General features: G+C 42.6%; 1 protein-coding gene across 3 annotated transcripts; it reads right to left on the reverse strand.

Moving 5' to 3' along the window:
* Positions 1 to 1,010: 1,010 nt before the first annotated feature.
* Positions 1,011 to 22,703, reverse strand: ZNF711 (zinc finger protein 711). Of its 3 annotated transcripts, XM_038164850.1 has the most exons (10): positions 22,641 to 22,703; positions 17,899 to 18,003; positions 16,560 to 17,090; positions 9,000 to 9,158; positions 8,056 to 8,202; positions 7,348 to 7,485; positions 6,185 to 6,232; positions 5,527 to 5,670; positions 1,427 to 5,063; positions 1,011 to 1,087 (listed from the first exon to the last, which is right to left on the reverse strand). In XM_038164850.1, exons 2-9 carry the CDS (start codon positions 17,975 to 17,977, stop codon positions 3,886 to 3,888), a joined length of 2,424 nt encoding a protein of 807 aa, XP_038020778.1. In that variant the 5' UTR covers positions 17,978 to 18,003; positions 22,641 to 22,703; the 3' UTR covers positions 1,011 to 1,087; positions 1,427 to 3,885. The 3 variants fall into 3 exon arrangements, with proteins under 3 accessions (XP_038020778.1, XP_038020779.1, XP_038020780.1); XM_038164851.1 differs by lacking the exon at positions 1,011 to 1,087 and having other exon boundaries at positions 2,201 to 5,063; positions 5,635 to 5,670; XM_038164852.1 differs by lacking the exons at positions 1,011 to 1,087; positions 16,560 to 17,090; positions 17,899 to 18,003; positions 22,641 to 22,703 and adding an exon at positions 12,743 to 13,058 and having other exon boundaries at positions 2,201 to 5,063.
* Positions 22,704 to 22,761: the final 58 nt, after the last annotated feature.

Below are 22,761 nucleotides of genomic sequence, written 5' to 3' on the forward strand. Positions count from 1 at the left end.
CTCAGACCAAGCTACAAAGAGCAGAAATGAGAGTTATTAATGGCCACAGTTCCTGATGGCTCATCCCAGCCATGGATTTCCTGAGCAGCTCCTCAGTGACACCAACCTGTGTTTCCTCCACTCCATGGCACAGCACAGGGAACACCTCAAGGAGGGACAGGGCTCAGACCAGGAGCTGCTGGGCGTGGTGAGACAGTTCCACGGCAAAGGCCACCATCAGGCAAATGCTCTTTTCAATTCCAGCTGATCCATCCCAGTGGAAACACCATCCTGGGGCAGCCAGGAAAGCTGCAGCCTGCTTACAAACAGCCCAGGTTGCTGCTCAGGCCGGCCAGCTCTCTGTCCTGGGGACAAGGACAGCTCCTCAAAGAATCTGACCCTGTAAATGCTACAGAGCAGAGGCTGTAAATACACTGTACTCACAGAAAACACAAAGCAATTGTGAAAAAGCTGAATTAGACTAGTAGATAAAGCATATGGCCATGTATTTATAGGCTGGATTTGATTTCAAACCATATGTATTTAAAAACAAATTAAGTATTTTTTTACTATGAAGTACCTGTTACTGCGGGCTCAGCAGTCCCCCCTTTGCTGTGGAACTGGAACTGATTTACCTAACGTGGTTTCTGCTGAAGTTTACAGAAAAACATTTTCTCATTTTCTCAGCTCTGTAAATCCTGGTTAGAAACATTTTACTTCAGCTCATTTCCCACCTCAATTTCAAGTAGGTTCACCAAGACTTCTACATTTTTTTTCTAGGAACAAATTAGAAATAAGTCAGACACTATTTACTTTATATAATTACAACAATTTACATTCTGCCCTTTCTTTATCTGCCAGACTGCAGAGTCTTGTTTTGCACTGAAAAGGAGCAAACTCTCTTTGTTTTGACTGACCTTTCTGCAGTACTGAAGTTTCTCTGCCTCAGCTGTAAAATAAAAGCCAGAGAGCCCTGGCTGGGGAGTTCCTGCCAACTCCAGCAGCCACCAGCCCACACCCAGTACCTCACGTTTACCTCCAGAGTTCTGCTGCAGCTCTTCCTCATTTTCTCCCTAATTTATTGCCTTTAATTATGGGCAGTTGAAACCTGAGGAAAGAAAAACATAGCTGATGATCAGGATGTGAATCACTTTTAACTGCACCTGTCAGCCCAATAAAAAGCTGCACCAAACAGATCAGACATTTCAGAGCAAGCCCTGCACACCTCTGTGAGGCTCTGCTTGCTCAAGCACTCCTGACCTGTCACAGCTCTCAAATATTTACTGCGAGAGGGCACTGAGGATTTGAGAACTGTCCCTCAAACTGCTGAGGACTCAGGTGCCATTTTATCCTTCCATTTCAGAAGATTTAAAACACCACTTCCTAGTAAAATCTTATGTCAAGAACAGCAACCTGCCTCCTGCTTTGATACAGAACAATTAATTACCTGATTATTTGGTCTGTCTGTAGGGTGGAAAATGAGCACAGCCATGGGCAGAGTCAGGGATCATCTTCGGGTGAAGAAACTCCTTCAGTCCACGTATTCAACATAACATTCAGGAACAAAACACTGGCATTGTCAGAAATCCACAGCCTTAAATCACTAAGATTCTTTCCCCTTCTGACTGCTGGGCATGCAAGGAAAAGCAGCAACAAACCCCATATGAATTAATTCCTGTCTTCCTTATTTCTGCTCCTTATGCAAAACCTACAAGTTCAGAGGCTCAAAGCCCGTTGGAAATCCTCCATGAAGGGTTCATTTAATAGCACATGTTCTTCTTCAGCTTTTTAATCTGTTACTGATGTTGCAATTCAAGTATTCTAAAAAGAGAGGGAATTTAGAATAGCAGCGTTTTTAGCATTTCATTCTGCAAGCTGTTATTACACAGGTAAAAAGACAAAAACCTACCTGTTTTTTCCCAAAATATGCGAGAAATTTTTTTGTTCTCTTAAAGGAAAAAAAATTCAAAGGAATGTCAGTGTCAGATTTGATAATTATTTTAGAAATAAGCAAACAAACACAAATACATTACCTGTGAGTCTAAAGGGTTAAATCAAACCCAATGTTCTCAATGGTCTGCCAAACAGACCTGCAGTAACCTGTTTACTTGAAAAGTGATTACATGTTAATTAGTGAATAATGCAATTAAAAATATCAGGCAAATTTACAGATTATTGGGACTTTCCTAAACACCATAAATGAAAAGGAAACTCCAAAAAATCTGGAGTGCAAGAGATGCGTTTTATTGTATGCCCGTTACGATGAGTAACACAATTAGAAATAATAATCCCACAGAACAGTGACAATCTTATTTTACAGCGTGTACATCATTTTTTACAGCCACATAAAACACTTATTTGTCTAAGAGATTTCCCAAATTTTAACTTTCTGAAGTTTAGAAATATAAAAAAAATTTATTCTCAAGGAACTGATTCTCATCTGGTGCAAAAACAAAATATGAACATTATCTGGAACACAAAGCCACAATATAGCATGAAGTTACAATTTCTCATGTGAACAGCTGTGTGCAAACATGAAGCAACTAAAAAAAGTAAAAAATACACATTATATGCATAACATTTATGACCAGGTTTTTCATTAAATAGCCCTAGACCAGCTCGTTATATAAGCGCCATTGGATTTGCAGCATGCTAACACAAAGCATTTTTAAAGGGATGCATATTTTAAATGTATACACTGTAAACTCAAGATCCACCTCCAAACTCTAGTGGCAGCAGGTTTTTCTGGTTAAATACTGCATATATACTTTCTTACAGATTGAAAATGCATGTTTATAGCATGGTATAGATCTTTTTTTAAAAGAATCGATTAAAAGGTGCAATTTTACGTCTATATGGAAAATTTCATATTAGGAGGTAGGACAGTAACTGTCATACCTGTTAAGAACACTGCCCTAAAGAACCTCTAAGTACTCTGAATTTTAATTAAAAAACCCCTACAGTTTTCAACTGTTTTTAATACTCTTTTTAGAGAAGACTTTAAAGTAGCGAGGAAAAAAATTAGTGTTGAGTCACAACACTATGAGCTGCATCCATTTTTATCCTTTAAAAAAAAAAAGTCAAATTCAAAGTTAATTTTGTTATATGTGCCATACTGAACAACATTCAACTGTAGTTTCAGATAAAAAAAGGGAAATTATATACATATACATCTTTAACCCTAGCACCAGAACACCACCTCTGAGACCATAACATAATGCTCTATTTTCAACATCATATCCTGCAATAAAATAGGTTAGCAGCTTTGAAAACCAGTAAAAAAATGCTTCTTGGACCTAAACTAATAAAGGAAACCAAAAAGTTTCCCTATGAAATGTTTAAAAAAAAAACAAACAACCAAACCAAACTGAACAAGGGACACCCCCTCCAAATAATTTCGCCAGTTCTGGAATTCATTTCTAGGCACAATTGAAAACGTTGTGATGAAGTGTCTGACCAAAACTCCCCGTACCAAACTGCACAAGAAGTGAAGAGGGGGCTCCTTTGCAAACCCTCCGTAGCTCACCCCACCAGGGATCTGTTTCCATACTGGAGACACACGTTGGGACTGACAGAATGGGTCACACAATCAGCTCTGCCCTGTCCTCTAGACTCAGCAATGGCAAATACTGTTCACTTGGAGACATTCATCCATCTTTCTGCAAATTTAAGACATTCATCCATCCTCTGCATTCTCTAGTGCTCTTTAGGTTCTGATCAGCAACAATCATAGGGCTATGAGTTCCCCTGCCAACCCTAATACTTTTTAAGACTTTTAATACAAAGAATGTAAAGTTATGGTTTAATATCAAGCTTTGAAACCAGGAGAAACAGTTCGTGAGATTTATTTTTTTCCCCAATTAGCATATCACAGTTTCTACATCGCTTCCCTCTGGAGCTCACCTATCACATGATGGCCTCTTTGTGGTGCCTCATTATGTGCTGATTTTTCTCGGAGGGCCTGCGGAAGCCCTTTTTGCAGAACTCACACCTGTGGGGGTAGTCTTTGGTGTGGATGGAGATGACGTGGCGCTTAAAGCCCGACGCGTCCGTGGTGCTGTACTCACAGTACTGGCACTGGTACACCTTCCTGCCACTGTGGGTCTTCATGTGCTTCTTCAGTTCGTTCTGCTGCCTGAAGCCCCTTTTACACCTTTTGCATTTAAAAGGCAGGTCCTTGGTGTGAACGGAGAGGATGTGCCCACTGAGCACAAAAGGGTCGGAGGTTTTGAAGTCACAGTGCCTACACTGGTGGATCTTTTTCCCTTTGTGGGTCTCGCTATGCTTTTTGAGCTCCGAGGGCCGGTGGAAGCCTTTCTCGCACACCTCACACTTGTGGGGAAAATCCTTGGTGTGCACTGAAATGATGTGTCGCTTCAGGTCACTGGAGTTGGTGCTCTTGTGGTCACAGTGGGGACACTGGTGAGTCTTATGCCCTTGGAAGAGCTCGGTGTGCTGCTGCAGCTCCTTCTCGTCGGCGAAGGCCTGGGGACAGTGCTCACATTTAAAGGGCAGGTCGGTGCCGTGTTTGGTTTTGATGTGAGTTTTCAGGTTGGACTGGTCAGCACACCTGAACACGCAGTGCTGACACTGGTATGGCTTTTCCCCCGTGTGGGTCCTCATGTGCTTTTTCAGCTCCGAGGGGTGGCGGAAGCCCTTCCCGCACTCCACGCACACATGAGGGAAGTTCTTGCTATGGACTGCCAGCAGGTGCCTGTTGAGCAGCCCCTGCTCTGCAGTCTCATAGTCACAATATTTGCACTTGTGGAGCTTGGGCTCCTTGTCCCTCAGGATGAGTTTATTGGAACTCAACGGGCTCGCCTCTCTGTATCTTCTCGTGTACTCTGTAAACTCGTGCGTTTTATCAACTTTATTTATAAGTTTATGGCTTTCCAGATGATTGTGGAAACTTACTTTTTTGTTAGTTGTAAAGTCACAGTCTGTACACTGGTATTTCTTCTTGATCATATGATCGGGATGGTTCTTCATATGCCTTTTCAAGAATCCTCTGGATTTAAATTTTTTCCCACAAATATGACAAGGGTAAACTGTTAAGGGCTGTCCATCAGGACCTATTATAACAGCTGTTTTTGAACAAACAAAAACAAGTTATGAAGGGAACACATTTACTGATTAAGAAGTTTTAAATCAGCCAAGTGCTGTTCAGATTCATGCACTTACACTTGCAGCAGAGAGAGAGTGGCTCAGTAGTTTAAAAACAACCAATCCACAGCACCTATAGTTTATATAGTTCTGTTTTAGAAACTGCTCAAACAGATCAGGAATATCACATGTGCACTGAATATAGCCATGGGTACTTTTTAATAGCTTGCAACATTCCAATGAATTGCATCAGCCCTGGGTGTACTGACTCTGAATAGCAAAATATGACATTTTCTAGGCACAGAACTGGAGGGGGGAAGGACACAGGAAATACGCAAATCATCATTTATAGCTTTTAATTCTGCATCAGCTTAAAAAAGAGAAAAGGAATAGGACAGGAGTAAGTGGCACTCCGTGACAATACCGTAACCATCCAGTGTTTACCTGTTTGCCATTGCCTGGCCTCTCCTCTCCTCCTTTTCTTGGTTTTTTGTTTGAGCACTCTATTAGTGCTAATGCTATCACAAATCTGCAGGTACTGTGTTGCATTACCGTTTTTGTTTTCTAATCGTGTATCCAAGTTATTTCCTAGAAACAAAAATTAGACACCATAAAAAACCTTAAACAACTTGTTTCTTTGGGACTGATGACTGGAATTGCACAGCAGCATTATCTACTTCTTAAAAACAAGCACTGCCCATTCCTCTACCACAACATACATTAAAAAGAAGCATGCTTGTGGGAACCACTATCTATCTTTCCTGGCAAAAGTCAAGGGTATGGTTGTTTAAACACTGATTCATTTCTAATTATAATTCTTGATTTTTATTTAACTTGTTTTTACTTCTTAACAACCGCATTATCTCTTTTCTGTCTGCAAAACTACATTAAAAACTTGGCAGTGCCTCCCAACTTCCCCACCCCCTCTGAAGGCCTACAGACATCTAGAATTGTTTTCATTCAAAACAATAGAGAAAGACTGGGGAGTCCTTCAATATCTAATTTATGGCTCATTCTTTGCATCTCTGATTAGGAGTACTGACACAGAAATATCTGTTTTTTCAAAGACAGTTTTAGTTTTAATGCTGTTAAAAGTTCTCACCTGCCGCTTGACCATCTTCGTATCTTCGGGGAAGCCTTCTTTCATCTCCTGCAGAAAATGGTATTTTAGTCATTATAAAATCATATTCTTTTTAAAGATGCTGCTTTTGAAAGCCTGATAATGAGAGAAAACTAACTTAGCTAATAAGTAACAGGTTAACACCATCCAAGTGGAGATGTGCAGCTCGGTGTTGTGCAATCATGAGCCTCAGGAACCAAAATCCCATCTCTGGGAGGAGTTAATATCCACCCAATCTGTGTCTGCATGCTTACCCTGCTGGGTCTCCTGCTTTCCATCATTAATATGCTTGTTGCTGCAAACTTTTAACCTCACCTATCCCCTCAGATAGCAATGCAGAGGTTATCTGAAATGCACGTTTTGCTCCTGAGATGGAAGCATGTTATCTGCCTGGAGGAGAAGGAGGCAGATAAGAGGACTTGGCCCTTATCAGCCTCTCAGTACAATGGAGATTTGGAGATGCCCAAGGGATACCACAGGAGCACATTCCTCATTTTGCACTGGAAGTATTTGCTGCTATGTGCCAAAGCTCTGTGGTTTCGAAGCATTTTACCAGCCCAGCTGTTGGGCTCTCCTTACCACACCAAGGAATTTTCACTAACTTGCTTAATTAATTGTAACAGAAACTATGGATAACTTGATACCCTCTTAACAAACTTGAACATACCAAAATTCAAGGAAATTATCCAAAAAAATAGACAGAACTCACAATATCCTAAGACACTTCCATTATTTGAAAACCACTTTTTTGTTTCTCACCTTAAGGACTAACAGGCTTAAAACACGTCTATAAACTGAAATTATTAAGAACATATTTACACATTTATTCCTACTATTCCCTTTTACAGTCTTTCCCCCTTCCCCCTCCTCATGTAAAATACTTAAGGCTGTTCTTGTTTAAGATCTTCAATATTAAGCATCAAACCCCACATACTCTGTACATCTGAGCTAGGATCTGAAACAAAATCCAACTTCTCCTAACAAGCTTTCCTTTCTACTCCATGACACAGCAATCACTGGATGGCAGAGATCAGGAGCTGTTTCTAAACCCCAAGAACAAGGGGAGGTCATCCCAGAGATGCTGGCAGCTGGATGAGGGAGGAAATAATGGCAGGGATTTTCAGGAAAGAAGCACAGGTTCCTACCGTAAGCAGCAGCCCAAGCAACGGGGACAAACGTTTTATTCACACCAGAGTCCTCAAGCTGGGTGTCTGGAAGGGATGTGGCTTCTTCTTCCCCTACAATAACTTCCATATAAACTTCATCTGCTATTTCAGCACAGCCTGGATGAAGGGAGGAGAATAAATCTTTAATTTTATTCTGCCTGTCCTAACTTTTCCTTCATTTAATTTGCTCCTGCTCTGATTGATACCCATTATAAATTAATTTTCTTCCTTTGGCATTTAGGGGATCATTGCTTATTCAGATATTCCTTAAAGAGAGAAAACACATATCAATAAATACTAATCCAAAACAAATGCCCACAAAATTTGCAATACACAAACTCATGAACTTGCAACTGATGACATTTTCTACTTTGTCAGAAAGCTGCTAAATTCACAGTAAGAAAATTGAAAAATAAGAAGTTTGACTAACCTCATCAACTTCATCCGTGGACAAGTTAAATTTAATATAAATATGACATTATTGCACACAGTATGCACAAAGTGCATTATCTACATCACTTTAAAATAATTATAGCCTGCTTTTTATTTTTAGGGAAGATGAGCTTATTTTTCTACTACTTCAGTCTGAAGAGTCCTTCAGAAAATAATTAAAAATGTCCTTGAGAATTATGGTTCTATGGGTGTACAAACAGCAAGAGAAAGAAAAATGTCTCTTATTATGCTTACTAATATCTTCATCTTCCTGAGAAGAGTCCTTAACAGCCATGTAAACCATTTTTTCTCGCTGCATTCTCCCAACACCTCCTTGTTCAATGACTCCAGCTACAGAATGGCCATTGTGAAAGTCACTCTCAGTGACAATTTCTGTCCCACCTCGAACAAAAACAAGTTACACACATTAAGTCAATGTGAACAAAGCCACTGGTAAGATTAATTTCAGATCCAAGTATTTTTTTGACTTGCTGGGACGCCTCCCTGAGAGCAGCTCCGAGAACAGCCCTGCTGGCAATTGCTTCTCAGCCATCAGAGATTTTGGTTCTCCGTGCTGCTGCAGGAGCAGTCTGTCCCTTCTGTCCCTGGAGACTGAGAGCCCATCCCCAGAGGAACAAAGTGTATTTTGGGAACAGGGCCTGGGAATGATCCCGAGGTTTCAGCTCCAAGAACAGCCAAGAGGGGGATTCTGCTCTTTTTCAGGAACAGACACAGGTGAGTTGTGCATCTCCTCAGAGCACGGGGGTTGCTGGTCTATCCGTGGGGAAAGGGAACTGCAGAGAATTCTGAGTCCCTTGGCTCACCTGCAGCCCCAGAATCCCTCCCCTCTCTCTGCAAACGCCACCAAAGGCTCCCACCAATAAAAGGGATCCACTGCAGAGGCTCTGCTGTGCTGACACACTTGTGTCTTGCAAAGTCAGAGAAAAGCAGCAGCTGAAGAAACAGCTGCAGACACACAACCACTTCTACATTTGGGCTTTGGCTGCCTGAAAATAGCCCAGCTAATCAAAACAGAACTGGAGACTAATCCACACCCAGCATTTGTGCATCTGGGCAGCCTCCACAAATGTCACGTTCTACAGAACACTCCAGTCACTGGAAAACATGGAATGAAGAACAAACACAGTGACCCTGAAACACTTCACACTACTGAAAGAATAAATACGATTTCAAGGTACCTATTTCAACATCATCTTCAGCTTCAGCTTTAAATATGTAGACTTTAATAACTTCTGAACCAAAGCCATCATCTTTAGCAACATCATCATTTGCCACCTCGGTACTGATCTTCAAGGGAGTGCTTCCTATATGGTCCAATTTCTCTCCAACATCATCCACTGCAAAGAAAAGAGAATAATAATGAGGTTCAAACACATTTTTAGAAGTCAAAGTAATCAGTAGCATGATTTTCTCCACTATTCTCCCCATGCACAGGAAAGGTTTGTATTCATAAGTGGCCTTTAAAAGCAGCTCATCTCAAGAAACTTAAGAAATTCCAGAAGTTCAGTATTTTATTGCAACTCAGGAAATGCAGCAGGAATTACAGAATAAACAACACAAGAGGGAGCTTGTCATCAAAGGGAATGAGGTAACTGGCTATGGCTGAAACTATTACTCTTAGAAAGCAAAAATTTATCAGTAATTAAAATTAAACATCTATACAAAAGTGTTAAAAATTAACCCAGAATTGCCCGTTACAGTCTACAAGTTCTCAAAAGTTTCACTCTGATGCACAGTGATTAAAATTTAGTGGCTGAAACTCTTGAGGAGTGTGATGACTGGAGAATATTCCCAGCCAAAGAAGTGTGCATCAAAAATCTGACTGTATCTTCTTCCTCAAAGAAATGATGATTTTATCCACTTTATCACTTGAAAACACACACATTAATGGAAGATTAATGCATGTTATACAGCTGATTAAAAGATGCAGTGACAATAAATCCAAATACTACTATGAGAGATTGACTTCTCATTCTTTACACAACTCACTCACTGATTATTTGGTTTATACATTCAAAATGCTCATTTAATTTCTAAGAAAAAAAAATACATCCAAACTATTAAAAGCAACATATTTTGGTAAAAAGGGCATTCACAGAGATGACCATAGATAAACCTCAAATTGCCAGCCCGGAGGGCACTGAACTCAGCATCTCCCTGACACATGTACTGACACACTTCTCACTCAGGATAAATTTAGCTCCTGTGCAGATGGTCAACACAAACCTGTGCAGTGCTGAACACCCACTGAAGTCCTCTAAATAGAGGAGAATCCCACAAAATGTAGACAAAATCTGAATGAAATGCATTCCAGGGAAACAGCATCTTACTGCGCACGTAACATTCAAGCATTTGTGCACTAAGCAAAGAAAAACTCCTTAAAATGAACACTGAGGTGACAGCAGAGCTTCCTGACTCCAGGGGGATGCCAAGGCCCTGATCCCTGGGAGAAGCTGGCTTACTGCAGTGGTCCCCAGTCCCCTCCCAGCTTCCTGCTCCCAGGCACTGGTGGCTGCTCCCAAGAGCTGCTTTAACTCCCTGAGCACTGGGCTAAACTGGAGTCCCTTGAAGCCTTTAATGCAGGGGCAGTCACTGGAGGTGGGAAGGAGAAGGTGCCTCTCCTGCAGCAGGGGAGTGGAATCACCCCAGCAATCCCAAACTGAGCTCTTCCCACAGACACCTACCCAGCTCACAGCACTGGGAAACCTCATTTCTACTCACAAATCCTGGACAGCACCAGGTGAGTACAGAAGTTACTGAGGACAGAACTGGATAAAATGTAGAGAAGTACAAGTAAATATTTTGTTTTGAAACCTTTGTGAAGCCCATACTTTGATGAAAATTAATATTTTGAGTTGGAAGGGACCCACAAGGATCATCACGTCCAACTCTGAAGTGAATGATCCATATGGGGATTGATCCCACAACCTTGCTGTTATCAGCACCAGGCTCTATAACCTGAAACATCTAAGGAAAACATTTAAAAAATGCTGGTTTAGCTGTCTGGTGGGGTTTGGGATTTTTTGGGTAACTAACGGATTAATCCCATTGCTGAAAAAGTATCAAACATGGATGAGGAAAAAAAATTTCCTCAGGAAGAGAGTTTTTGCTTTTTTAATTAAAAAACCCCTCTGAATATCTACAGAAATCAATACCAGGAACATCAACACCTTAATGAGTGAGAGCCTGCCACGTGCAGCCTGATGTTTGTGTGACCTGGCAGGACACTGGGAACAGACAGAGCACAGACACTGAGAGAGCCACAACAGAGAACCTGAATATTCCTCTGACACTCGACTTTCCCAGCACCAGGTCATTAAACCCTTTTATATCCCCTGTGGGAGTGTTACTGCACCTGCTAATTGACATTTTTTAAGCTGCCAGAATGGGGCTGTCAGAAGACAGAAAAGTGGAGATGCTGAAATTCCCTTATCTTGGAATAAGTACTTCCATATATTTACTAAACATGATTTATTTTTATTTTTTTTCTGCAAGGCTTTTAAAGTTTATCAAAGTTACTTATGCATGTTCTGGAAAATGATAAATATAAGTTTAATCAGATACAATGACCATTCCCACAGCATGTGTGAGTGTTGGAAGGACTGGAGGTAATCCCCAGTACAAAAAGGAATTATATACCCAGCACTATGACTGCCAAAAAGAGTATTTCAAAGCTCACAAACCCTGCCAATTTAGAACTGGGAGGTGGTAATAAAGTTATTTTCAAAGCTGCAACTCCAGCAACACCATTTTTTTCTAAACTCACATATTTTATAAACATAACACATTACCAGTGTAACAGAAATGAAATTACTCAATAACAGCAACTTCCTGCTGAACAGGGGAGTTACCACATGTGTGACAGGAAATTTTCTTTATGGAAAAATTTCCAACTATTTAACTAATATTATGTGACAGTGACTGTGCACCACTATGGGGCTGGTGAAATAATGTATGAAAAAAATCTCAGTTTTAGATAGTTACCAGAACATCAACTGCAATGCAATAAACATTACATGAAGGAAAAAAACGAGGAATTTTTCAACTTTTGTAAGAAAGTTTTCAGCGAAAGAAAACCCCAAAACCTGAATATAGCATGTACACTCACATACTATGTTTTAATATTGCCTGTAAAGCCCCCAAATCTTCAATATCCTTTGAAATTAGAGAGTCCTATTTTAGAGGGGCAAACTTAGAACAGTATTTTTAACATTTGTGGTTACTTCTACACCATTAACCATCCTGTGTATTCTCCAAAAAATTCAGTCTTTACAATTTAAGCTAAAGAAATGGAAACCTATCAGGAAGTTTGTGTATCCAGGGCCTCTGGGATCACTTTGCTAGAACAGCAAATGTGCAATATAGCAAAAGTTGGAAAATATCATCTGGGCTGAGACACTGACATCAATGTAGACTGTTACCTGTAAGATGTTGCTTTTTGTTTCAAACATAACAAAACACACTGAGTTGGCAATTTCTTTTGCTTGAAGTCCTGTCTTATCTAAAGTAAATCTCATGGCTTCCATCTACCTTTTAAACAGATTTAAGTAAAACAACACAGCAGGACAAGTAATCTTTGTCAGGTTCCAAAATATTATTGTTTTTTAGAACAGCTCATGAAAATATTCTGTTGTCTAAGTAAGATGCCTTCAATCACTGCCAACCCATCAGAGCTAAATTCTCTGCTGCTTTTCCCAGGGATAGCTCAGGGGAACAGGGAATGCTTGCTTCCTTTCTGTCAATGGAATATCAAAGTGTCTTCCAGCTCTGACTCACCCACCAGAAGCACTACATGTTATTATCTGGTCCCTTAAAATAAACTGAAAACACACAACAGAGAACCTCTATAAATAGATGCTGAATCCTCCTGAGTGAACAAGCTTTAAAGGAAAACTCAGCACGCTCCCAGTGTTAAACTTACCTGTTTGGCTGTTTTCAGGTGTGTGATGTCCAGATTCACCGTGGATTGCCAGCTCCCAATCCATGTGATGCCTCACATGCACTATGCTGGTGATGCCACAGCCACCAGAGCAGCAACACGAGGGCAAGGTAAGTCCCACAAGGCTTTGACAATTCTCCAGGTTTTTCTAATGATCTACTTAAGTCCCATAGGTTCAAATAGAGGAGTAGGAATCCTAAAATGTTTAGCAAATGAGGCAACAGTGTAAGACACTAAAAAGGAGGTGTTGGTGGCACAGTACCTTACCCCCGGGCCAGCTCCAGTGTGGGTCAGTGGTGGCTTTGAGGTCACCAGAATAGTGCATGGGGCCGGCACGCGGAGCGGGGGCTGGCAACCCGCTGTGGGTCTGAATATCGCAAACCTGAAAAACAAAAGAGGGGAGGCTTCAGCTCCACTGCCCACGGCCCCTGCAGCACGGCCTGTGCTGCTCACCAGCTCCTTCTCACTCTGACAAGGCTGGGGTCAGGGGCCCACCACAGCCTTTGGCATTCAATTCCTGTTTATCGAGGTGTTCGGATGGCTTAAAGCAAAGAATGGTGAACACCCCGTGGTATTCGTGTTGTGAATGAATCAAAAACAGTTTTTTTAAGTGCTGTGCTTATAAAACTGGTTTGAAAAAGCTGAATTTATCTGCAGAGTGGTGATAATCTTCCAATGAAAATTTCCAACCACAAAATCACACACAGATAGTCGACTATCAAGACAAACTTAATATTGCCCAAATAGTATTTACACAGAAAATGCAAATACCAGAAGTGTAGAAAGCATCTACATGGGAATGTCACCTCAAAATGGTGAAAAATCACCTTTCAGTAAAGTCCCTTTCAACCCAACCCATTCTACGGTTCTGTCATTTAAGCTGTAACTCCCAACAAGCATAAGGGAAATTAAAACTCCACAGTCAGTTCCATACCCTAAAATGTCATATTTTGGTAGTTCCCACATGTGTTCCACAGAACAACTCATGGTATTCCCTAAGGGCATTTCTGGTATTTTATGTAAAGTCTCCCCTTTCCAGATGCTAAATTTCATTTAAAGACAACTGAGTATTTTGAAATTCTTTAGAAGTATCACTTAGGTGTGATTTACATTATGAAAACAGTTCAACAGTCCTATATATACACCCCAAATGAAATATTATAAAATTCACTTTCTACAATATTGACAGCATTTGACAATTGAATACATGTAAGTAAATAAAAAGTTTTGACCTGCTTGATATCTATTCTACACAACACATTATCTCCACAAACAAAACAAATTCAAGGGTAATATTTGAACAATAAAAAAATTAAAAGCTGCATAAGAATGATTCATCACCACTGAGAAAAACACAATAGCAGACACTTTGTGGGGTCAGGCTGGCATCCCCAGCACAACACAGGAACTCAGGAACACAACAGAGCTCAAAGACCTTTATCAATGATCCAGATGAGGGAATCAGCTTTGCAGGTGACACCAAGCTGGGGAAGTGTTGATGCTGGAGGTGGGAAGCTCTGCAGGGGAGTCTGGACAGGCTGGATCCTGGGCTGAGGCCACTTGTGGGGGCTCACAGGTGCCAGGTCCTGCCCTGGGGTCACAACAACCCCATGGAAAGCTCCAGGCTGGGGCAGAGGAGCTGGGAAAGGCTCTGGAGGTGCTGGTGACAGCAGCGGGACACGAACCCAGGGGTGCCCAGCTGGGCAAGAGGCCAGTGGCACCTGGCTTGGGTCAGGAACGGTGTCCAGGGGATCAGGGCAGAACTGTCCCCTGTGCTGGCACTGCTGGGGCACCTCCAGTGCTGGGGGCAGCTCAGGGACCCTCCTGGCCAGAGGGACATTGGGGGGCTGGAGTGAGTCCAGGGAAGGGCACGGAGCTGGGAAGGGGCTGGAGCACCAGGAGGGGCTGAGGGAGCTGGGAAGGGGCTCAGCCTGGAGAAAAGGAGGCTCAGGGGGGACCTTGTGGCTCTGCACAACTCCTGACGGGAGGGGACAGCCGGGGAAGTTGGGCTCTGCTCCCAGGGAATGGGGAACAGCCTCAGGCAGTGCCATGGGAGGTGGAGACTGGATACTGGGAAAAATTCCTTCATGAAAAGGGCTTAGCACAGCTGCCCAGGGCAGTGGTGGAGTCCCCATCCCTGGTGGGATTTAAAAGCCATGTGGATGTGGCCCTTGGGGACATGGTCAGTGGTGGCCCTGGCAGTGCTGGGAGAACAATTAAACTCAATTATCTTACAGCTCTTTCCCATCCTACACGATTCTATGACTGCCTTAATTTACATCAATGATTACTTAAAACCAAGTCCTAGATGAATAATGTAGCTTCCAACTGTGACTATTCAAGCACATCACGATTATACATATATAAAAATTTAATTTGCTGAAAACTAGGTCTCAAAATGGCTTTGAAACATTGCGAAAGCCAAGCTTGAGAACACCTGACAGAACCATGAATGTGCCAGACACTCGTGGGGCCATCAGGCAACTGAAAGCTTCAGATGCTCTGGTCTAAGTGCAGGATCATCAGCATCCATCACACTCATCTCTCTCAGAAGGAGTCCCAAAGATGACTGTTCTTACAATGACAAGGGAAATAGCCAGTTACAGAATAAACTCATCCTAAGTACTCTGTCAGAAAGGAGGAATTTGTTCAGTGAAACAACTGACTGTAAAAATGGTGTCCCCTCCGTTACAAAAACACACAGGGCTTTCTTTGTAGCAGGTCTAATTTGCTTTATAGACTCATTTTTGAAGTTCCTTTTTCAAAAACCCCGCTTTTTGATTTCTGTTAGTGACACAGTAATGATGCAAAGCTTTAAAAATCACTGCTGTTCATCCCGTACTGAACAAAAACAAATATATTTTGCATAAGGGACATAAATGCTATAAGAGAGGGAAATCATTATAATGATGAATCAGTGGTGTCCTCTGTCATGAGATTTTTAATAAATGCAGCTTGTTGTGAACAGACTGACACTTTGACACACTTGGCATTGACTTTTTTTTAACATATTGCTTCTGACTAAATAAAATCTGTTTTGACCTGCTCACATTTCAATAAGGGATTTGAAGAAGTAAAAAAATAAATTACTTGGAATATATGTTATTAAATTTGTGTAGCAGCAACAACTGGTACCTTGGGTATAATGTAAGCATTGAAGAAACACAAAGTACCCAAGGTTCTTTCAACAGCCAACTTCAGCTACAGTCAACAGGATCTTATGGAGGTGGATGCTGTGTGAGCGCTGGAATGTGTTAATGAGTCAATCCATTAATGAACCTGACCCCTTACTTCCAAGTTCAGCCCAGAAGAGCACAACAGACAATGAAATACCTATTATAATTTTTAATACACTAAACAAACCACATTTTGAGGACACATTGAGAAAACTTTGAGTTATAAGTCTTAAAAAACTATTTCTTAGTGGATTCTCCTGTTTAAGCCCAATATGTTATTTTTCAATGACTCTACATAGCATTGTAATACACCTGTGGTGCTTTTTTAGAAAAAAAAAAGTTGTATATTCAAAATAAATTGAGTGTTTAATTTTCCGAGGTGTTTTTTCTTAAATTTCCTAGAATATCTAGTTTCAACAACACAAACATACCCACCCATTCACTCAGCATCAGTGTCCTTCTCCTTGTCGCATCAGTGATTTTACATCAAACCCCCAAATCCAGACAGACACCAGGAATTAACTGGGCACCAGCCTATCCCCTGAGCGTTCCAAGAGTCCAGTTACAGGAACTTCTCCCCACCAGAAGCTCCCTCCTGCTTCCATCTACCTCTGTGGACTTACAAGATATCATCAGGTAGTCTTCAGATGTGCTCTTGCCGTCGTCGTCATCCTCGGTTTTGATGGTGACCGTGGAGCCAGGGACAGTCCCGGCTGCCTGGATGACAGCCTCCGAATCCGAGTTGGTCACCAGCACCTCTTCCGAGACCATGGTGGGCGAGTCGGCCCCGGCCACCGAGTCCTGCACCACGTGCTCCAAGTGTCCCTCAGGGCCCGTGACAAGGTCAGCCACAAACACCTGGTCGGGAACTCGCACGGTTTCTGTGATCAGGTCGGAAGTCAGAACGTGGTCGCTGGTGTCCAGAGCCTCCTCAATGGCAACGTCAGCCTCCAACACGGAGTCGGGAACGATGACGCCCTCGGTGACAACGTCCGTCTCCGTGATGATGTCGGGCCCCTGGACCACCTCGGCTGCCAAGCCATGGTCAAGGGTTATCCCATCGTCCGTGACCACGTCAGAAACCAGGACAGCTTCGGGGACTGACACAACAATGTGGTCTCCATCGATGTGAGCAGTGCCAGCCATCCCAGCCACTAGGGAACAACCAGGAACCAGGAGAAAAATGTTACAATTATTGCACCAGCAACTGGTTTATGTAAGGAATGGAGTTATCACATAGGCAAGTTAAACACAGATGGAAAAATCTGTTACTTCTCCACATCCTCGTTCTGCATTTCACCTGATAAACACTGTCCAAAGCAGCCTGTTCTGTACAAGTTAAGATAAACAAAACACACCACTTCAAGACATCATGTGGAGTTTGTCCCAAACTTAGGATCTGTTAAAAACTAAAGGCCACTTTGCAATTCAGTCTCTTTTTCTTTAATCCCCACTTAGAAAACATTTCATTGCAGCAGCAATGTGAACCTTCACAGAATTCTTGCGTGACACTGGAAGTGTGGTAACAAACCATTAACTGCTGTTACAATGAAAGGACTCATCCTTTGGACAGCAAAGGATGTCTATTTTTGTTAAAAATAAACACTCAGTTTTATGCAATATTTACAGTAACATTTCCAACAGCTTGCCACATCACAAGGAATGGCTGGAGGTAGAAACCTGGTTTTCATTACCAGACTAGACTGGCCAGTCGTATTTGCAGACTACTTTTCTAGACATAACATAAAATGCACTGTGAACTATTTTAGCACACAAACAGCAGTTTTTATCTAGAAAACACTCAATAAAATGCTTATTATCAGAATTTAAAAAAAAAACCAAAACATTACTCAGTGTTGTAATTCAAATGCAAATATCTTGGTATAGACATGGTCTTTCCCAGTACCTGAGAAGACAATCTCCTGGATTTTACTCATTATTTTTAATAGTTAAAATGTTTACCAAAATCTTGCATGATCATAGTGTGAGGCATTTTGGATTCCTGTGTTTGCAATCCAAGACTTCCGCCACCTGGATCCATATTCAGCCAAATTCATTCACAAACAACTGCAAAAAAAACAAAAATGAGAATTTATGTTTAACAGCGTTGTTCTGTTGATCAGCTTTACTGGATTGATGTGTTACACTGACAAACACAGAGAAGTATTTACCCAAAAATTCAAGAAAACCATAAGCAACACTTCACACAATTCACTTTGCTGTTTTGGTTTATATTTTTTACCTTAGCATAATAATAAATATTAGCAATTCTACACAAAGCAGCCTCTGCTCTGCCTGTCTACAGACTCATTAACTAATTATCAAGCCTGGTGATTCTGGATGTGTGGAGCTACAATGAACAAAATGGAGAATTGTACTGGGAGTATCAATCTTTCCAATTCTTTCAAAATTTGGATATACGAGACACTTCAAAACCAATTTTAATGTGTAATTGGGGATGCTGGATCTCTTTGACAAGGTACAGCTACATGAAGCCACTCCCAGAGCAGGAGAAAGCATCTATCATTTGACAGTGTTCCCATAAAACATGAGAGAGAAGGATAAAATCAGCATCCCAGCATTGCTACCAAACACTGAAGTGTTGAATTATTTCAGACACTGAAGTGTCCGAATTATTTTGCAATTTGCTGCAACCCAAAGGACTTTACCCAAGTTGTCAGTGCTAAGTGACCCAACAGAATCACCCACAGGATCAGAAAGAGCTCAAGGCTTTCACAGGGGAAAAATCTCAAGCCTAAAAAAATCTCTGTTGCACAAGACTAAAATCTTGTCTTTTTCTGCCCTCCCATATCCAAGAATCAGAGAAAGTGACAGAATCCCAGAGCAAATAAGAAGTTTTAGGAGTTGTGGGAGGTGAATGCAGTCAGAGCTCAGAACGACATGACCTGAGGGGGGCAGAGGAGCAGGGAGTACAAATCTTTGAAGGTAAGTCTCCAAAGCACGCTGCTTTCCTCTTGTAGCACCAACCGAGGTTTTGCTCTCCTGGATCTCGTGAAAGAAATTACTAGTGCCCCACCACAAGAATTTGTTAAATCTCAGCATCTAAATCCAAACTATGAAGGAAGCTCCAATTACTTTGAGGTAGGACACACTTGACAACCCCACTGCAGTGAGTCCTCAGGAGCCGGCACAGCCAAGGTCAAGCCAGGCTGGAGGAACAAGTGCCCAAAATCTGAGACACCTCCAAGGCACAGTCAGACCCAGGAAGAGCCAGGACCTCCCCCAACTCCTGAGCTCCTCCAGCAAAGGTGCCCAACGACAGCAATCACAAGGAAAAGCCACTGATCCACCCCAAGGAGGTCTGAATTCAAGAATATGAAAAAGTCAAACATTATCCATGAGGAAAGTTGGCAAGGATTTTACTATTTCAATTCCACTCCAAAATCAGATTTTTTCAGCATTCTAAGGATCACAGAGCAGCTCCAGAACCCTGATGCAGTGCTCCATCACTCCCAAATTACCACCACAGCCATCCAAACTTCTCCCTGTAGCTAATGAATTCTTGCTAGTACAAAACAGAATGCAGCTCTAGGGCATAAATAGCTCATTTAACTATTTCAGAATTAAGGCAATATCTAACATTTCCTGACCACAGCCTTTACATTCAGAGAATCCTTTTATTCAGAGTAAATGGATATGAAAAATTATCTTAGTTTATATCAATCTGAGATTACAGGTAGAATAGGCTAGAATTTTTCTCCTTCTCAATAAGAAGTTTATTTTCTGATTAAATAATTGGATGCATGACTACATTATGTATTGTGGCACACAGAAAAATTTAATACAAAGTAGGACTGTAATTTGATTTTAAATTTCTGCAGGAAAAGCAAATAATCATTAAAAGAGTATTTTCCTCGTAGTTAACAGGACTAGAAAAAGAACCAAAGTTATGGGATGGCACCAGCAATCCCTTAAACTTCCCCTGAAATCAGGGATGGATGATGGCACACAGGCAACAACCCTGCTGAAGCTGCACCAACCCTATGAAGAATGTTCCTGTAAACCCTCACTGCAGACAAAGGACGGACTTGAATCAACCACACAATCACAAATTTATTTTTTATATCAACTTTGGGATCTTAAAGGAATGCAGTGCCAGCAGGAAAAGCCCTTCCTGCTGCTGCTGGAAGAATTAACCCTGGGTGAAGCCCACGGCTGGTTCTGCTCACAGGTTGCAGCAGTGCAGATGATGCAGTTCCACATGTCACATATGCAGGCAAATCTTGTTATTGGGAACAGCAAAAAAAATGCAGTGCAGTGATTAATTGTGGCTCTTCTCAGCTTCCTCCTGTAGTACACTGTGTAACACACCCACACCACCACAGACAGATCCAATCACGGCTTTGGAAAGGGAGAAATCGGGCAGAGAGCCACAATTCCACACCCTGTCACAATCCCAAACTTAGCCCTTCCTCTCTTCCTCTAACTTGTAACATCTCAAGTTTTTCCTCTCAATTCCCCTTCTCCTCTGGCTACTTAAAGACAGTGAAAATGTTTTTAGCATCAGCCAATAAAATATTTACTTTACAACATTCCATTAGTTTTTGTTGTTTTTTTTTTAATTACAGCATGCTCTCTTGGCTCAGAAAAGAGCATGTTATATTATCACCACATCCCAAAATGAAGTATTTCGTGCAACCTACACTGAGACTCCCAGAGCAATGTCTCAAGGTTGAATTTTTAAAATATGTCTGTATTGGAATGGTTTTGCTTTTCTGAAAAATAACAGTTCTCTTTCTAATGAGCCTGAGGTTCATCTCAATCTATTTCAGCTCTTTATGCCAAAGCTCTTCCTTAGATGGATCTCAGCTGAGACAAGCAATGAATTTTAGAGTAGAAAGGATATCTGACCTCTCTGACTACAACTGTAAATTACACTTCTGCACATGGCAATTTTAAAATCAAGGGTAATGGTTGGCAATTTGGAATGACCTAAAGACAGGTAACAGTAACATTCAACTGAAAAACTGGTGGAAGTTCCCAGGATACACATTGATCTGTTCTTAGCTTACTCTTCCTAAAGAAAGTATCACAAAAGAGCCAGGAATATTTTAGAGAAAGCTTAAGAAAACACTCTAAATGCAAAGATATTCTGCAAAGCATTTTGAGGAGGAGAGATAACAACCAATGCTTTAGCACTTCTACCCTTCCCAGAAAAACCAGGGTGTCATTGGTGTTCCCAGAGGGACAGGGAAACTCCCAATCCCGGTGCTGCTTCCAGGCATTGTTGTCATATTTCCAATGTGTATAACATAAACAACATTTCTACACAATGCCAATTGCAACATGCCAATTACAGCTTAAACACACGCTCTTTATTTACGGAGCCTTAGGAATGCATTTTGTGTGGTGCTGCAAACGTTAAGCATCTCCCCAGTTTATACACACCTCTATTCACAGCGGGTTCAGGTGGTGTATTTTCACATGAAGCCTAATTGCATGGTCAGCCCTTAATCTTTCCTTTAAAATACTGGATTTCTTCTAAATTATTTACATCTTGTTTACATGCTCCAAAGGAAAACACAACATCAGGCACTGCTGGTGTTTTGGTTATTCACAAGCTGCATATGAGATTTGCATTAAACCAAAAGGACCAGGCTCAGGCATGGAGCAATGGAACAATAAATAAACTTCTACGTCGTTGAAAAATAGGAACCAGATGCTGTGTAACCATTTAATTTCTTAACATTCAAGCTGAAGAACAAAAAATTATCCTCGTCTGATAGCACGGTTTTCATTTTTTTCTGCCCCTAATTTTAATGCAGCAGCTGACAGAAATGCAATGAGAAAGAAACGTTCTGCTTGTGCAGAAATCTTAATTAGAAAACCCCAATTAATAAAATAACATGCAGGTTAACACAGACCCTTGGCAGAGAACAGACTGGGTATAAAAAACCAGCATATCCATTTTAAAGTCCTTTATTGTGTCCACCTAGAAAGCACCACGGCAACTTACACACTCTAAATCCATTTAAAACGCCAGACAAAACCAGCGAGCGAGATTTTCTCTCGCTGCCTGAAACGCGCTAAAGGCTCTTAACACAAAATAATAAAAAATAAAATAGAAAAAAAAAATAAATTACATCTACGCGTTGCACCAATAAAACTTCCCGTAGTAAAAACCACGGGCAGAGCGGGCGGCGGTGCCCAGGGCCGGCTGTCGGTGCCCGTCGGTGCCCGCCGGCGCCAGCGGCTCCCGGCGCTTCCCGGCGGCTCCGGCGCTCCCCTCCCTCCTTCCCTCCCTCCCTCCGCGCGTGCCCGGCGCGGGCGCGCCCGCGGTGCCGCCGGGGCGGGGGGAGGCGGCGGAGGGAGCGCGGGGACAAAGGAGCGGGTGTCCCGCGGCGGTACGGACCGACGGGCGGGGACAGCGCCGGGATAACGCCGGCCCGGCGGGAATAACCCGGCCCCGGCCGGGATAACGCCGTCCCGCGGCCCTGAGCCGCGGCCTTGCCCGCCCCGCCGGCCCGGCCGACATCTTGTGTTCCGCCATTTTCTGCCCGCCCGCGCGGCCCCTCCACCGCCGGGCCCGCCAGCGCCACTCGCCCGGCACGGTACCGGCGGGCCCGGCCGGGGCTCCCCCGCCCGCCCGCCCAGGGGCGGCCGCGGCCCGCAGCGACCGCGGCGGCGGTGCCGGAGCGCGGCCTGCGCGGCTCCACCGTGCCCGTGCCCGTGCCCCGGCTCACCTGTGCAGGCCCGGGGTGCGCCGGGCCCGCGGGACGCGCCGGGGCCGGGCCGGGCCTGGGCCCGCTCCGCCCGCAGCCTGGGCCGGGCGGCGGCCGCGAGCGCGCGCGGCCCCGCTCCGCT

This window comes from Motacilla alba, chromosome 4A (genome assembly GCF_015832195.1).
Source record: "Motacilla alba alba isolate MOTALB_02 chromosome 4A, Motacilla_alba_V1.0_pri, whole genome shotgun sequence".
NCBI classification, from domain to species: Eukaryota; Metazoa; Chordata; class Aves; order Passeriformes; family Motacillidae; genus Motacilla; species Motacilla alba.